This window comes from Engystomops pustulosus, chromosome 2 (genome assembly GCF_040894005.1).
Source record: "Engystomops pustulosus chromosome 2, aEngPut4.maternal, whole genome shotgun sequence".
NCBI classification, from domain to species: Eukaryota; Metazoa; Chordata; class Amphibia; order Anura; family Leptodactylidae; genus Engystomops; species Engystomops pustulosus.
This window is the reverse complement of record NC_092412.1, coordinates 35,419,994-35,437,126: the sequence shown is the minus strand read 5'-3', so window position 1 is coordinate 35,437,126 and position 17,133 is coordinate 35,419,994. Positions and strand designations below refer to the sequence as shown.

The window sequence follows — 17,133 nt, the reverse complement described above, 5'->3', positions numbered from 1 at the left end:
GGACGCACAAGATCTCCGACTCAGCATATAAAAGAGAATGGAGCGAAGGACTTTATTCACACTTTCCTCCCTCCAGGGATCGGACACTTGTTCCCCTCTATCATTGGATATATGGTAGGTTTCTTTGGTGGGGGAGCCCTTTCATACAGACATATGTTGTGGTCCAATTGTGGAACTGAAGAATAGACTGACACTATTATAGGTATCTAGGAGTTGTCACTGCAGGTGATAAGACTTGCATTTAGACGCTGGTCTGAACATGACCTTTATCTAATCACGGTCTGTGACATGCAGAGATAATTTTAGGGGTAGTCCTAAATTTCATTGTTATCTCCTATCCACACAATATCAAATACTGATGACAGATCGGACTACTGGGTCTCGGCAGTCTGACCCCACCGATCAGATTATTATCCCTTGTCCTGGATAGAGGATAACAATGCAACTTGGTAAAATCCCTTTAAGACTGAATAAGCCTGATATTTCCAGTTCCCTATAAGTTGTGGTTCTCTTTATGTGGAAGAACATACTCACTGCTACTGGAAGCTAAAAGGGCCGGACAGACATGTTCATGGCTAAAATATGACTTTAAACCCTGGAAAGAAAAAAAAAAAAAAAACCGTATGCAGAAGAGAAAACTTAAAAACTATTATAAAAATATTAGGTGCCAATATTTAATTTATTTCGATATACATCCTAGAGCTGATTGTGTTGGCTTTTGTGAAAATCATGATTATGTACAAACACGCATACACACGGATATATACACACACATACATATGTACAATATATATATATACAGGCACATGCATATATATACACACATATGTGTGAGTATATGGAGGGGGAGGGGGGAGTAATACACAAAATATATATCTAGATACAGGAGGATATATCTAGATATAAGTATATACAAGAGCATACATATACAATACAGTCTTTATGATGGCAGTCTCTGCTGGGGGGAGGTCATCAACAGGAGAAGGGGACTTTATCCTATTAAAAAAGGGGAGAGAAAGTGTCGCCCACTTTAATTTGAATGTATATATTTGCTGCTAGTTTCAGTTGTTGAGTCAGGATTTGGTCAAGCTTTAACGTTAAAGGGGTTGTCCCAAGTGTGTAAGTATGGTGTGTGAGTATATATATATATTTTACACACATATACTAGCTGATTGGTGGGTGTCCAAGTGCAGGGACCTCTGGGAATCATGATAACGGGACCCTATTTTCTGGTGCCCCAAGGGTCCCATTCTCATAATTCTCAGCAGTCGGACCCTTACCCATTAGCCAATATAGATATATACACACACTATACTTATATATACAAGGACAACTCCTTTTAGTGTATATATATATATATATATATATATATATATATTTATCTGCGAGGGTTCAACTGCTGGGACTTCCATGAATTATGAGAATGGGACTCCAAAGGTTTAAGATGGGGACCCCATACTCGCTAATAGAATGAGCAGCAGGACGAGCATGCACCCCACCGCTTAACCCTTAAGTGAGAACAGGATCTCTACTCTCTGGATCCCTGGGGGTCCCTTTCTCAGCTAGTAAGTACTAACATTCATGGGACAACCCCTTTAATCCTGAAAGGACATCTACCACCAGCCGGCTCAAGGATTGTCAACCAAGCACACATACACGCTGGTGTGTGCCCTCACTGGCAGGATGTTATTCTTTAAGTTTCATAGAACCTTGTTTTGGGAAAAAAAAAAGTTTTAAAAATTATGTAAATAAGCCTAAAGGACTCTGGACTCCTTAGATGTCAATGGAGCCTGGAGCCCCTAGGCTCATTTGCATAATTTTTAAAAGCTTTTTTTCCCCCCCCGTAAAAACAATGGCTTAAGAAGCTAAAAAGAGGAGGAATCACACAGCAGAATGTAAGTGTGCTTGGTTTACAATCCTTCCTCCTGGTGATAGATTTCCTTTAAATATAGTATAACTTGCTGATAAGGGGTCATAACGGTTTGATAACCACAAAATCCCATTTCCCTTTCCCAAATGAGCGAAGCAGCACGTCGTGTCGCTCCATTCATTCTGTCCCATAGACAGTGAATGGAGCGGCAGTATACATGTATGACATGATGCTCCACTTAGATGAGGGAACCGGACCCCAGAGCATAGACAGGGGAATAACATTAAAACTTATCCCAACCCCTTTACTCAAAAAGTCTAAAGCTGGTCATAGACCGAAAATACTCAGGTCGCCGACATAAAACTTTTTACATACAAAAGTATTTTCGCTCACCTGCGGTCAGGAAAAAGTCTGGACCTTACATACATATTAGATAGTCATCCGTTCCTATAATGCGTATGACCATTGTATATCTGGATGCGTAAGTAGAGGACCAAGAAATCAGAACAATTACCCTTGTATTGATCATTCTTAAAATTTATATATCAAAAACTCTTTTTTTTAAAGAAAATCTGTCATTTCCACAATTCTGGGGCGTCATTTCTTAGAGTTCTGCGTTGTGCCGCTCCTCTGTTATTCCTTCTGGAAATCTATGAATATTTATATATTATTTGCCCCACCCTTAGTGTCTGTCCCTGCAGTGTAAGACAACTAGACTGCATAGTAACGTGCCCCACTGACAAGTGTTACAGAACCACCAAGTGACACATTTCCAGGAGGTATAACAGAGGAACCACACACTGACTGACAGACGGTCCCAAATCCCGAATCGCACGAGTCCAGAGAGTGGACGGGTCTCCTTTAACACGTCCACCCATACGATATGCATAAAAGAGTCACAAAAAAGTTGTGCAGGAGAGAACAAGAGATTAAATTAATGCAAGATTTGGAGAGGAAAAAGTGCAAGTTTTTGGGTGGGGGATTATTATTATATATATTTTTTTTTTTTTAGAATTTTTTTTTCTTCTTCTTCCGTTCTTGAAACAAAGTCAGTAACAGCAATGAATCAGTGCATGAAATGTGATAATCCCACCCCCCCAGGGCAGGGAAATAAAACAAAGAAAAAAAAATTGAGGGAAAAAAAAAAAAAATAATAATAATAACACTAAAGGTTTATGGTCAGAAAAAAAAAATACTCTACAAGCTCACAAGTTCTTCCAAAACGATTTTTTTTCCATTAAAACAGCATGCTGGTAGAAGCCATGTGAACGATGCTGTCATGCTGGCAGAATGACATTGGCAATAGGTTTTCGTCCTGTAGTAAGGTAAGGCAGGGACTACTGGAATATTTATGCCGGGTCCAGGTCCGCAGAGTCTCTGGCATAAATATTGGAGTTGGCCTGCTCCAGCACTCACTCACGTCACCCCCCGATAGGTCAGGCAGGCTCCGCTAGATTACGCCATGTAGATGAACGTGTTGATATCGGACTCGTCTCTTCGGATGTATTTGTGTTCTATAAGCCATTCAATTTGTTCTTTTATCATTTTTTTCTGTGGCAAAAACATATTTTTCAAAATTTCTACAAGTTCCGTCTGGAGCTGGGCGTTGGTAATTTTCTTTCTCATCTTCATGATTTGTATTATTGCTTCCTGGAAGACAAAAAAAAAAAAAAACGTAGAAAATTTGCATAAAAATGTTTAATATTCTAATGTAAATGCATCGTTCAAGTGAGTTTCTAGGAATTCTGGGGCTGTTTCGGTCATGGGACTTGCTTTGGCCGATACTTGGTCTCTTCAAACCATGGGAAAAGTGTCAGAGCAAGTCAGAGAACACCAGAGATAGTGGCATAGAGGAGCACAGCCACTACCCACCCCCAGTCCGAAGCAGGACTCATAGTAAGGACATTTATACTTTTATCACCATAGAGGTTTTCCAGAACGTAAAAGATTTTCATGTGGGCAATTACAATTGCCTCATAGGTTCCCCTGTTCACACGGATGGTGTTTAATGATTGGTGAGGATCATTGCCAATCATTTGGAGGAGAAAAAAAAAAAATTTGAGTATTTCCCCAACACAGGTAGAGACACAAGTGCAAAATACTCAAAATTAGGCTGGTATAACCAAGGGTTTCTCACTAAAGTTTTGCATTCAGAATCTTATATCGCTTTTATTAGGGTATGAAAAAACCTCTATAGAAATCTTTCGTATCAAACCTCACACATTCTCCCATTTTTGTTAAAAGTCATAAAATAAGCTGAGAAAAGTCAATTTTTAACTGAGAAGAGTCACTTTGAGAGTCTCTTCGTAAACCGCTATCCTGGGATCTATATTACCTAGAATCATTGTTTTGGTGTCATATTAAAGATAAGAATCTCATTTCTTATATGGGTTTGTGGAAGTGTGCTCTATATAACTGGAGATAAGGGCAGATGGAACTTTACATAGTTGGAAATGTGAGCTGCAGATAAAGCTCAGGCAATGTAAACCTTTGCCCTAGCTTATTCAAGCAGAAAATTGTAAACGTTTGCGGCCTGTTCAAAGCCTTTGTCAGTTCCTAAAGCTTATGCTGCAGAAGCCAGGGGTGCCAGATGTCAGACCCTCACTGTACTGACTGATGAACCATCCCAAGGACATATCTGTAGCTATAAACCAATGTCATAGTATTATACGGTATCTAGATCAGCATATATTTACAATGTATTGTGTAAGAAACATTTTGTGGCATCACTTACCTGTGTCCTCAGTATTCGCAGCTGCACGATTCCTTCATTTTCCTCCTCCCGCATCCTCTCTGTGGTCAGCTGTAAGCGTCCGATCAAGTTGATCTTTCCCCGTTTCTGAACTTTGCCATTTTTTCTACAAGAAAACCGAGTCATGTTATACAGACAACTGATTGGCCAATTTTTTTTTTATTAAGGCAAGATTTATGTTAATGACTCCTATGTACTTTTCACTCTGCAACAGGTCCTGCCTCAAGACTTCTTTACCGATGTACCACTATATACTTTGTACAGCAGTTAGGGCTGTATGGAGGGGCTTACGAGCAGAGCCCTCTCCATATACGGTGGGTGTCAGCTGCATTACACAGATAACACCTGCCAGTGACTGGTCCCTGCTGTCACCAATCAGGTTAACTGTGGCAGTCGAACCTGACAGCGACACCGAACAGTGCTTTATCTGCCACAATCTTTAGATGCCGGCCGTGCCCCCTGGACATCATCTGCCTGTCAAGGCCACCCAAAGCTGTCATGAACATATGTATATTGCAGTATGTCTGAGAGACTGTAATATAAACCAATATATCTACAATATACTACACTACAGTAGTATCAGACACCTTAAAACGACATCTACAACCAGGATGAAGGCTTGTAAACCATGAGTGTGCCCCCTCTGGGAGGATCCTCTCTTCTTTCAGCTTCTTATGCCCTGGTTTTTACAAAAAAAAAAGTCTTTAAAAATTAAGCAAATGAGCCTGATGGTGCTCCAGGCGCCATAGATGGTAGGCTTGTTACCGAGCTATATTAACTATTACAGTTCCGGAGAGACTTTTCAGCTGGCAGAGGGAATGTCCTTGCATTATATTTCTATAAAAATCTTGAAATTATCTTTCTATATTATGCAGGGACTTCCGTGCACATATTAGTTCAAAAACCATCTAAAAAATTTATTTAAAATATATATTTAAAAAAAAAAAAACATCCCCCTTTCCATACAACACATATAAAAATAAACAGGTAAAATCATAAACATTTTAGGTATTCCCATGTGGCAAATATATCCAATATAAATATCATTTATCAAAATAAAAAAAAAAGTATTATTACCGGTGGTGAACCGAGGAACGGAAAGTGCGAATCACTACTGTTCCGTAATTTCGCAACACATAAAAATTTAAATAAAAAGTGATCAAAAGGTCCCCAAAATAGTATCAATTGTACAATACTGCAAAAAATGACACTTTACACAAGTCCGTACCCTTAACTATGAAAAAGATATATAAAAAAAAAGTAATTGTCGACCCGAGTATAAGCCGGGACCCCCAATTTTGCCACAAATGACTGGGAAAACTTGTTGACTTGAGCACAGCCTCCTCCCAGTAACACAGCCTCCCCCCAGTAACACAGCCTCCCCCCAGTAACACAGCCTCCCCCCAGTAACACAGCCTCCCCCCAGTAACACAGCCTCCCCCCAGTAACACAGCCTCCCCCCAGTAACACAGCCTCCCCCCAGTAACACAGCCTCCCCCCAGTAACACAGCCTCCCCCCAGTAACACAGCCTCCCCCCAGTAACACAGCCTCCCCCCAGTAACACAGCCTCCCCCCAGTAACACAGCCTCCTCCCAGTAACACAGCCTCCTCCCAGTAACACAGCCTCCTCCCAGTAACACAGCCTCCTCCCAGTAACACAGCCTCCTCCCAGTAACACAGCCTCCTCCCAGTAACACAGCCTCCTCCCAGTAACACAGCCTCCTCCCAGTAAAAACACGTCCTGCAGAAGACCCCTAATAATGAAATGCTCTGCAGCACCGCAGATAATGAAATGCCCTGAAGTCCCCATAGATAATGAAAACTTCCTAATGCTCTGCGCGGCTCCTCTTTCTTCTCTTCGTCTCTGGTAACAGAGTGGGCAGAGACATGTCCATGAGCTCCGCTGGCGCACACTAGGACGTCAGCAGTAGTGACACCTCCGCAACTTTATGTGCACCGGCAGGCAGAGGGTCTCTGCCGGCTGTTACAGCAGACAGAAGCCGAACCGCGGGGACCAGAACATCGTGGAGAAGACAGAAGAGGAGCCGCGGCGTGCATCGGGGGCGCGGAAAGGTGAGCATGTAAGTTTTTTTTTTTAAATTGACTGGTGTATAGGCTGGGGTAAGGTTTTTCAGTACATTTTTTGTGCTGAAAAAACTTGGCTTATACACAAGTATATACGGTATTATTATTAAAACATAACAAAACCATATAAATTTGGTATATTCTTGATCATACTGAACCAATGAATAAAGAGGAGGTGTTATATGGACCACACAGGGAAAGATGTAAAACATAGCAATATGGCACTTTTTTTTTTAGCATTTAAGATTTCTTCTTGCTTTCCTGTAAAATGAACAAAATATAAAATATAAAAGATAATGAGCCCTTGCAGATAAAAATCCCTTATAAATCTTTTTTTAAATTGAAAAATAAAAAAATATTGCTTGTTCAAAAAGAGAAGTAAAAAAAAAAAAACGTAAAACATAAAAATGTTTAAAAACAGGGCATAGACTTTGAAGATATTTGTTTGCACATATAACCTCAAGTTTTCTTCATTTACCTAGAATTTAAGCAAAAGAGTGAAAAGGAACCCTTACATTAAGCTGAACTCCTGGTTCACAGAGAAGAGGGTGCCTTCAGCAAAGTCTTTTGGGGAGTTGACTTGAGGCTCATACGAGAGAACTTGTCTTTTCAATTTAGGAAAAGCTACTAGTGACTGCGCAAAGAGAAAAGTATAAGCATTAACAGTAACAAAAGATACAAAACTATACTAGTAAAATACAGAGAGAAGTGAGAACATACCCAGAGAGTCCTCCGTAGTTCTGCGTCGGGTAACTCTGTTGCTAATTTAAGATTTTCAAAACTTATCTTTTCTTTAGGCCTTTGATTCCAGGCGAATAAAACTGCAAGCTGAAATGTGGTCACCTCCAGGTCGTACTGACCCACCTCGTTTTTAAAGGTAATCTGCAAAGTTTAAACACTATTTAGAAGCAGGGCTTATTTTCTTAGAATGGTCATATAATACACCAATAAAAACTTTGAACAAAAAACACACAAGTAGTAAAAAGACCTTCTACCCTACTTACAATGCCATTCGACATCAGATGATGCCAGTGCAGTTTTCTACCGCTGTGGTTTTTCTTGTAGAATTCCTCCACTTCAGGGATAAGATCCTCCAATTCAGTGGGCAAAGATACAAATACTTTTTCAGAACTTCTTGACCAAGCGCCAGCATTTAGAATTTTGATATTTACAGAATCGGCTGGGAGAAAAAAAAAACACACACAATGGGTTAAAGGAACCATTCATTCATTGAATTATACCTTGCGTAGGGCCTGAAAGGAGGAGCAGGACTCCAGGTTCCCAGAATACAATGAGGGCTCATTCACACCGCCGTCTGCGGGGCCGTACATGCGGCCGCATGTACGTCTCCATAGACGGCAATAGCGGCACGGCAGGGATACGGGCCGCACACCGCAAAAAGATAGAGCCTGTTCTCTCTTTCGGCGTGTGTGCAGCCGTGAGCCGCTGTTTTCTATGGAGGGAGGAGGGGCCACCTCCTCCTCCTCTCCAGCACACGGCGGGCATAACGCGTGTGTATGTACCCTGAGTCCTCACTTCTAGCCCTGCACAATGTATTACTAACTGAATGAGCATTGGCTGGAGTGTTCCTTTAAAGGGGTTCTCCAGTCATAGCAAGTTACCCCCTATCCACAGGATAGGGCCTAACTTGCTGTTCGGTGGGGGTCTCTGTGATGTACGTTGTACCCCTGTTGCTCTCGGGATGACCAGAGCAGCCAGTCATGTATGCACCGGCTGCTTCGTTCATCTGTATGGTGCTGACGGAAATAGACAAGGGCATACTTGGCCATCTTCGTCAGCGCCATAGAGATGAATCAAGTGCAACACGGGTACACCGGACCCCCGTTCTGAAGATTGCTATGACTGGAGACCCCCTTTAGGAAGTTAATAAAACTTGACCATGGGTATTGCTATTAAGCTCCATTCACTTCTTTAAAGCGGAGCTGCAATTCCTGTACAAACCATGTCGTAACATGTGGTGGATGGAGAAAGTTTTCTGATGTTTATATACAGTGGACAATTTCTTCTGGTACTAAAGTGCTGCTCCCATTCAAGATAATAGGGGTGCAGTTATTTGGCAGCTCTTTTACAATCAATGTAACCTTCTGCGTTCAGCTGTGTACAAACTGAAGCAGATCAGTGTAGGCCTAGGTTATACGTGCTGACGACAAATCCTCAGCAAAACTGAGTGGGAGACCAGACAACCCCTTTAAATGCAATAATAGCCAATACATTTTATATCTCCTACCTGGAAGTGCCAATTTATTGTTTTTATGCATTTCCTTAAAAGCCTGATTCAAATCTTCAGAGACTTTAATGTCTTGAAACATTCGCGCCAACTTGTTGACATAATCTGCCGGCATTCCCACTTCCTGCAGGGGAAAAAAGAAGGAGCGATCATGAAGTGACGTCATCTTCATATACGATAACATGTTGTTAGAAAATGAGCAAAGTCTCAAATTACCATTGAAAATACAATACAATTTTATGCATTGTTTTTCTTACAGGAAATCTACTATCAAAATCCATCAGGATAAACCCGGGACACTTACTCATAGATCCAGGCACATGAAAAAAATTATCAAATTTCAATCCCCTAGTGATGTTTATACAACAAGGATAATTTTAAATCCCCTTACAATTTTACTCAGTTTTATTGCCGTTTTTGGTCCTATCGCACTTGAAGATCCCTCTGTGCTATGAGAAGCTGTGTGCTTAGATTATCAGGGTGCAGGTTTATTTACACTTTCATTTAGTTTCCAAATATTCTACTAGTATCTGACACATAGAAAAAGGGAGATGAGACAGAGCAGTGTCATGAGATGGATATAACACAAAATGACACACTCAGCCCTGCTACCTCAACTGTAACACACACACGGTCAAGCCCTGCTATGCCCCCCTCCCCTCGGATAAAGACCTAATCTTGCCTGCAGCTAGTAGAGTAAGTCTCCGCACACTGCTGTCTGCTGGCAGGAAGTGCCTGTGTCTGAGCTGGTCTTGAAGTGCAGGGGGGTGGGGCAGGAACCAGAGAGAGCTGCAGTGTGCAGAGCGGAGAAGCTATTCATGAGAAAAACCCATCCATATTCAGAAGTTTACAGTCAGATCCAGGGACAACCAAATTGTAAACAACAGCACTGATAGAGACAGGCTGGACTTATATCTGTGAAATGCTGGATTTTTGTTAACAGTGAATCAAATAATGTGTTATTTTGTTATCCTGAGTATATTTATTAATCTTGTCTTTGTGGGAATACCCACAAAGGGCAAAAATGTGGTATGAACTTAGCTTAAGAATGACTCCCATTGCGGCAGTGCAAGCTTTCCTTTGTATTACACAGACAAACACTTACCCGAATGTCAGCAGTATAGTATTATAGGTAACCTGCAGGGTCCATTGCAGAGGAATTACCATATTACCACATTTTCCCCAGCATATTACGTTTGAACAGTACAGATATGGTGTACCAAACATGTCCAGAGCCCCCATTTAGGCCTGCATGTATTGATATACCTTTTCCTAATACTGTCCCATACAGTGCCTGAGGAAGTTATATAATCTATACATAGGACACCATCCGATCAATTGGCAATAGACAAGACCTGATAAAACTAATAAAATCCTACCCTGAGCCATTCCACCATGTTCTCCTCAATTTCACTGTCAGCGGATATGTCCAGGATGAGACGTCTGGTGAGGTGAGCTTTGTGGTACCTCATGAAGACATCTTTGTTCTGAACGTATTTTAGCACCAAAAGCTGGAAAAAGCAGAAACACCATTCCATATTTTACTGAATAACCCTCAAAAACATTACAAACATTGCATAAAAAGATAAAGAAGGATATATACACAACACTTGGGCTAAGTTGCATTTGCCATAGTCTGTGTTCACAGATTTTCTACACATATTATTATCATTCATTGTTGTGCTTTCTCGGGACGCAAATAACAGATCTGTGGTCTATTGTTTGGGGCCATATCATTAATGTGCGAGGCTCACGTGCCGATGACAGTCGAAAAAACCGAACCGCGAATATGGGAAGAAATAGGACCTGCTCCGAGTTTTGCAGCTCGTCTCAAAGATTGATGGAACTGCGTGTGCCAATAGAAAGTAATGTGTGTGCTATGCATGTAATAAATGGTTAGCACACGGATAAAAACTACATTTGTGTGCCGGAGTCTTCACCACAATTTCATTGGAATCTGTATGACTGAAATTTGTGCCATCCCCCTCAACATTTTTTTTTTTAGGCGAGTGGGAATTTGGAAAACAGGAAAAAAATAAAAAATAAGTTAACCACCCAAAAAACAAAATATACACTTACCACTTCCTTGAGCTTTGCCTCAATTTCTTCTGAAGTCAGTTTTTTACTGAGAGGAGTTTTCCGTAACAACATATCACAGTAATTTGCAAGTAATTCGGGACACTTGGATTCTGGCTGCGTTTTCAAACCCACCCTAAAAAGACAGGCGAGTGTCACTCACAGTGGTACACAATGCACGGCGGCACACAAAGCAACTTTTCTATATTTCATTTATGATATAACATCTCTTTTTCTGCCATAATTCCCCTTTTGATCTTAATACATAAAAACACATAATTGCTATAAAATTTTACCCTTTCTGCTTTAGTGGCAGTTCCAGTTTGAATATTGTAGCATCGTTCACGACAGCCTTGTATGCCTGAAATAGACAAAATAGCATAAAATCAACAAACAAGAGAAACTGTTTTTTTTAAATCTGTGTAACGGTGGAATCTAGAAGTTTCTAATAAGTTTTCTACCTGTTCTCTGCTTTATGCAGAAAACAGGTAGAGCAGGAGGCCTGTGTAGTGCAGCTTCAACCAATAGCTACTGAGCAGGAGGCCTGTGTAGTGCAGCTTCAGCCAATAGCTACAGAGCCGGAGGCCTGTGTAGTGCACCGTCAGCCAATAGCTACTGAGCAGGAGGTCTGTGTAGTGCACCTTCAGCCAATAGCTACAGAGCAGGAGGCCTGTGTAGTGCACCGTCAGCCAATAGCTACTGAGCAGGAGGTCTGTGTAGTGCACCTTCAGCCAATAGCTACAGAGCAGGAGGCCTGTGTAGTGCACCTTCAGCCAATAGCTACAGAGCAGGAGGCCTGTGTAGTGCACCTTCAGCCAATAGCTACAGAGCAGGAGGCCTGTGTAGTGCACCTTCAGCCAATAGCTACAGAGCCGGAGGCCTGTGTAGTGCACCGTCAGCCAATAGCTACTGAGCAGGAGGTCTGTGTAGTGCACCTTCAGCCAATAGCTACAGAGCAGGAGGCCTGTGTAGTGCACCTTCAGCCAATAGCTACAGAGCAGGAGGCCTGTGTAGTGCACCTTCAGCCAATAGCTACAAAGTGGGAGGTCTGTGTAGTGCAGCTTCAGCCAATAGCTACAGAGCAGGAGGCCTGTGTACTGCACCTTCAGCCAATAGCTACAGAGCAGGAGGTCTGTGTAGTGCAGCTTCAGCCAATAGCTACAGAGCAGGAGGCCTGTGTAGTGCACCTTCAGCCAATAGCTACAGAGCAGGAGGCCTGTGTAGTGCACCTTCAGCCAATAGCTACAGAGCCGGAGGCCTGTGTAGTGCACCTTCAGCCAATAGCTACAGAGCCGGAGGCCTGTGTAGTGCACCGTCAGCCAATAGCTACAGAGCCGGAGGTCTGTGTAGTGCACCTTCAGCCAATAGCTACAGAGCAGGAGGCCTGTGTAGTGCACCTTCAGCCAATAGCTACAGAGCAGGAGGCCTGTGTAGTGCACCTTCAGCCAATAGCTACAAAGTGGGAGGTCTGTGTAGTGCAGCTTCAGCCAATAGCTACAGAGCAGGAGGCCTTTGTACTGCACCTTCAGCCAATAGCTACAGAGCAGGAGGTCTGTGTAGTGCAGCTTCAGCCAATAGCTACAGAGCAGGAGGCCTGTGTAGTGCACCTTCAGCCAATAGCTACAGAGCAGGAGGTCTGTGTAGTGCAGCTTCAGCCAATAGCTACAGAGCAGGAGGCCTGTGTAGTGCACCTTCAGCCAATAGCTACAGAGCAGGAGGCCTGTGTAGTGCACCGTCAGCCAATAGCTACTGAGCAGGAGGCCTGTGTAGTGCAGATTCTGCCAATAGCTATAGAGCAGGAGGCCTGTGTAGTGCACCTTCATCCAATAGCTACAAAGTGGGAGGTCTGTGTAGTGCAGCTTCAGCCAATAGCTACAGAGTGGGAGGTCTGTGTAGTGCAGCTTCAGCCAATAGCTACTGAGCAGGAGGCCTGTGTAGTGCAGCTTCAGCCAATAGCTACTGAGCAGGAGGCCTGTGTAGTGCAGCTTCAGCCAATAGCTACTGAGCAGGAGGCCTGTGTAGTGCAGCTTCAGCCAATAGCTATAGAGCAGGAGGCCTGTGTAGTGCAGCTTCAGCCAATAGCTATAGAGCAGGAGGCCTGTGTAGTGCACCGTCAGCCAATAGCTATAGAGCAGGAGGCCTGTGTAGTGCAGCTTCAGCCAATAGCTATAGAGCAGGAGGCCTGTGTAGTGCACCTTCAGCCAATAGCTACTGAGCAGGAGGCCTGTGTAGTGCAGCTTCAGCCAATAGCTATAGAGCAGGAGGCCTGTGTAGTGCACCTTCAGCCAATAGCTACAAAGTGGGAGGTCTGTGTAGTGCAGCTTCAACCAATAGCTACAAAGTGTAAGCAACTTCTGCACTACAGCCCAGTAATAAACAGTAGTTATTGTTGTATTGAAGACCTATGGTGTGAAATGCATTTTGGGGTGAACAGCTTGATAGCACAGATATATTAAATGAGAACATTACCCATTTTAAATCATGAAGATTCTGAATACCGCTTAAAATATAACACAGGGTATAATCTATGAGTAATACAACAACACACAAAAACACTTGCCTTATCCCGAGCAGTAAGAAACCTTGGATCATCTTGAAATGCTTCTTTAACTAATTTGCTAAATCTATTAAACAACGTCAGTAACTGTTCTACGTATTTCTCTGAATCCTTGTGAAGACAAAAAAAGATAAAAAACAATTATAATACAATATTGTATTAGCAAAACATCATACAGTTACAGTTCTCAGCAACCTCTTCATATCACATGCCAGTCACGGACACGCTGCTTATCTTACATCCTCATTCATTACAACCTTGACATTACATTAATTAACACATTGTGTAAATGGGGGATACTTACAGTAGTAATGGTTTCTGCAGCTGCCACCATATCAGCTAATCCAGCGCTCACAATGTGTTCTTCTAAGTCTTTTAACATTGGCTCAATCCCATTAGGAACTTTATCCATCAGAGAAAACATTAAGTGCAATTCTAAGAAGAAACCAAAAGAACAAACTCTTCACATATAGTCAAGTGTAAATGATGGACAATTTGGGATATTGATAAAGGATAATGTTGTAGGAATGTTTTGATATAAAACGCAAGCACATTTCTCCTAGCCATCTCCAAACCCACATAATGAATGTTTTTATCACATTTTAGCCTCTGTGCAAAAACGAAAAAAAAAAACAGCGTTACACCAGGCCATGGTTTGTGTTTGTATTGCAGCTCAGTTGTATAGAGATGATTAGCGCTTCATTGCAATGTCACGCACTACCCATGGTCAGGAGTGGAGCAGTTTTGGAATGAAAAAGCTATGTTTTTTTAATGTCCATACAACCCCTTTAAAGGACATTACCACCAGGATGAAAATCTCTATGAAAATGAGCCTAAGGGGCTCCAGGCTCCATTAACACCTATCGAGCCCAAAGCCCCTCAGACTCATTTGCATATAGTCCTTCATCCTGGTGGTCGATGCCTCATGTGTATAACAATCTGTCCTGCACATATGATGCATGGGTACAGTGAGTACTAGAGGTACAGTATACTGTAGTAACTAGTGGAAAATGCTTTCCCCTAATTTAGTTGTACTTACTTTCCGTTTCATTGCGCTTGATCATTCCTTGGCACTCAGCTAAAATAGTCTCTTTAAAAGATGTAACCAGGGCGTTCACACAACACTCCATCAGCTGTAACGTCAAATGTACACAGTCACTGGACCGAATGATTAGGCTACAATTTTATATTACAAACATGATAATAGATGAAAACCTAAATAAAATGACTTTAACCCCTTTATAGCATATGTCAGCCTTGTGTTGGCATCGTGTACTTTTGTTTTATTACGAGTCTAGAAAAATCATAAATCGAACAGCATTTTTTAAACTTTTTTTTTTTCCAAGAAAATTTTAGAATGCATTATTTTAGGGACCATTTTATTTCTATAGGGGTTTTAGAAGTTGTATTTGTAGGTGAAAATTCCTAATGCAAAGAAAACGCCTTTGCGGAATATTCTTGGGGGCTTCTAACTTTTAAGATTTAAAAAAAAAAATTTACGGTAAGACCTTTTAAACCAAGACAAAATTCTTAATTTCACCATAGTCTGAAACTAATAACTGTTTCATACTTTCAAGAACGAAGCCGTGTAAGGTGGCATTTATTGCGGGACATGATGACGGTTTCAATGCTCCCCTTCTAGGGACTGTGCGACCTTTTGGTAACTTTTCATTAACTATTTTTAGGTGTTGCAAAATGGCAAAAAAGTGACGATTCAGACATTTAGGTACATTTTTTCTGTTTCGGGGTCACCCACCCCCCAACGAATAATTGGTTTAGTGTCCCAAATTACCCTGTATTGTATCATTCTGTAGCGATAAAATATTATATATATATATATATATATATATATATATATATATATATATATATATATATATATATATATATATATATATATATATATATATATATATCCTTTATACTTACCAAATCAGACCTATACCTGGGTGCTCCTGTTGCCTGTGCGATGCTTCAATTAAAGCCAGAATATTACACCCTGGATTCAATGCTCATGCGCTGAATCTACCGCAGCTGCGCAGGGTGTGCAGTGTGTATACTATGGGGCTTCACTGAATGACCGAGCAGGTGGCGAGAGTGCCAGACCCAGGTAAGAGTAACTCTTATATAAATGATATAGGTTGATTTGAGACATTAAACCATAGGTCCATATGGAACCGTGTTTAGTTTCATAAACCACCATGACAGGTTCCCTTTAAAGTCACAACTCCTGCTCCTGTGACCACTAAGGGATCTGACTGACTACAGTCGACACATGACCACTGATACTGCTGGCGAAATACATATGGTGACCAGGTCCATAGACCAAAAAGGCCAATTTTTTTTTTATCATCCTACACCTAGGGTTTTTTGTTTAAAGGGGTTTGCCTCTCTTCAACATAAATTGCCCATGTGCCTTTGCTGCCATAATAATATTCCCTGAATGTTTACCAATTGATTCATTATCCCTAATTTCCTGACTTCCTTTTTTGCTGTGTGCAGACTCTCTTTGCACTCACACAAATTGGAGGCTGCCATTAGGATGGACTGAAATAATGAGAGCAGCGTGTGGAGTACAGGGAAAGGCTGAAGGAGGCAAAGACACAGGCACATATAAATGCAGAGACATGTCTAATGGAAAAGATATATATAAAGGTGGCCTACCCCTTTAATACGGAACATCCCTTAAGGGAATGTCACATGTCAAATATATTTTGATTTGTGTGAAACTTTTGCTTCTTAGTATTTTGTTTTGTTGAAACAATCAACTTGGCAGATATTGCATGATTTATTTTCTGATTTTTCTTAACTTTTTAATTTGATTACAGACAGTCCCCGGGTTACATACAAGATAGGGTCTGTAGGTTTGTTCTTAAGTTGAATTTGTATGTAAGTCGGAACTGTATATTTGATTATTGTAATCCCAGACAGAACTTTTTTGGTCTCTGTGACAATTGGATTTTAAAAATGTTGGGTTGTCATAAGAATCAATATTAACAATAAAGCTTCATTACAGACACCTGTGATAACTGTTACAGCTGTTTAATGTAGCCTAGGGCTAAAGTACAATAAATTACCAATATCCAGAGGTCCGTTTGTAACTAGGGGTCGTATGTAAGTCGAGTGTTCTTAAGTAGGGGACCGCCTGTATCTGACATGAATTTAATAGGACGTATTGAAGCATACTCACGGCCTGCACAGAGTTACACTCCCGCCTGGTCTCTAGGTATCGGACGGCTCTTTTCTCCTCTTCCTTTAGTTTAGCATCTGCCTGTTCCGGACGGCACAACCATTAGAAACTGGAGAAGATGCCAAATAATATCAAAGCACATTCTTATCTAATGTCACCTTACATATTTCATGTAGTTCTGTACACCATTCTGCTGCAGGTAAGAGGGGGCTTGGGTCCGATAGAAGCGCTCTGTAGAATCTAGGTAGGCCTTTTCAAAATTGTCCCGATATATCTGAAGTTTGTCTTCTGGATTTGAGCAGAGATTAACTGCAAATCAAACAAAAAAGATGAGACAACGGCCCCCCATCGCTA

General features: G+C 41.5%; 1 protein-coding gene across 1 annotated transcript in view; it reads right to left on the bottom strand.

Annotated features, from left to right (window-relative positions):
* Positions 1-1,838: 1,838 nt before the first annotated feature.
* CUL5 (cullin 5) overlaps positions 1,839-17,133 on the bottom strand; it is a 29,580-nt gene continuing 14,285 nt past the window's right edge. The window contains exons 6-19 of the mRNA XM_072134234.1: positions 16,943-17,088; positions 16,780-16,860; positions 14,629-14,722; positions 13,894-14,024; positions 13,593-13,700; positions 11,329-11,393; positions 11,036-11,168; positions 10,336-10,467; positions 8,957-9,080; positions 7,713-7,888; positions 7,429-7,590; positions 7,224-7,342; positions 4,605-4,728; positions 1,839-3,520 (exon numbers count right to left, since the gene is read on the bottom strand). Coding sequence (XP_071990335.1) covers positions 3,326-3,520; positions 4,605-4,728; positions 7,224-7,342; positions 7,429-7,590; positions 7,713-7,888; positions 8,957-9,080; positions 10,336-10,467; positions 11,036-11,168; positions 11,329-11,393; positions 13,593-13,700; positions 13,894-14,024; positions 14,629-14,722; positions 16,780-16,860; positions 16,943-17,088 — 1,790 coding nt within the window. The 3' untranslated portion in view covers positions 1,839-3,325. The remainder of the gene's footprint in view (positions 3,521-4,604; positions 4,729-7,223; positions 7,343-7,428; positions 7,591-7,712; positions 7,889-8,956; positions 9,081-10,335; positions 10,468-11,035; positions 11,169-11,328; positions 11,394-13,592; positions 13,701-13,893; positions 14,025-14,628; positions 14,723-16,779; positions 16,861-16,942; positions 17,089-17,133) is intronic.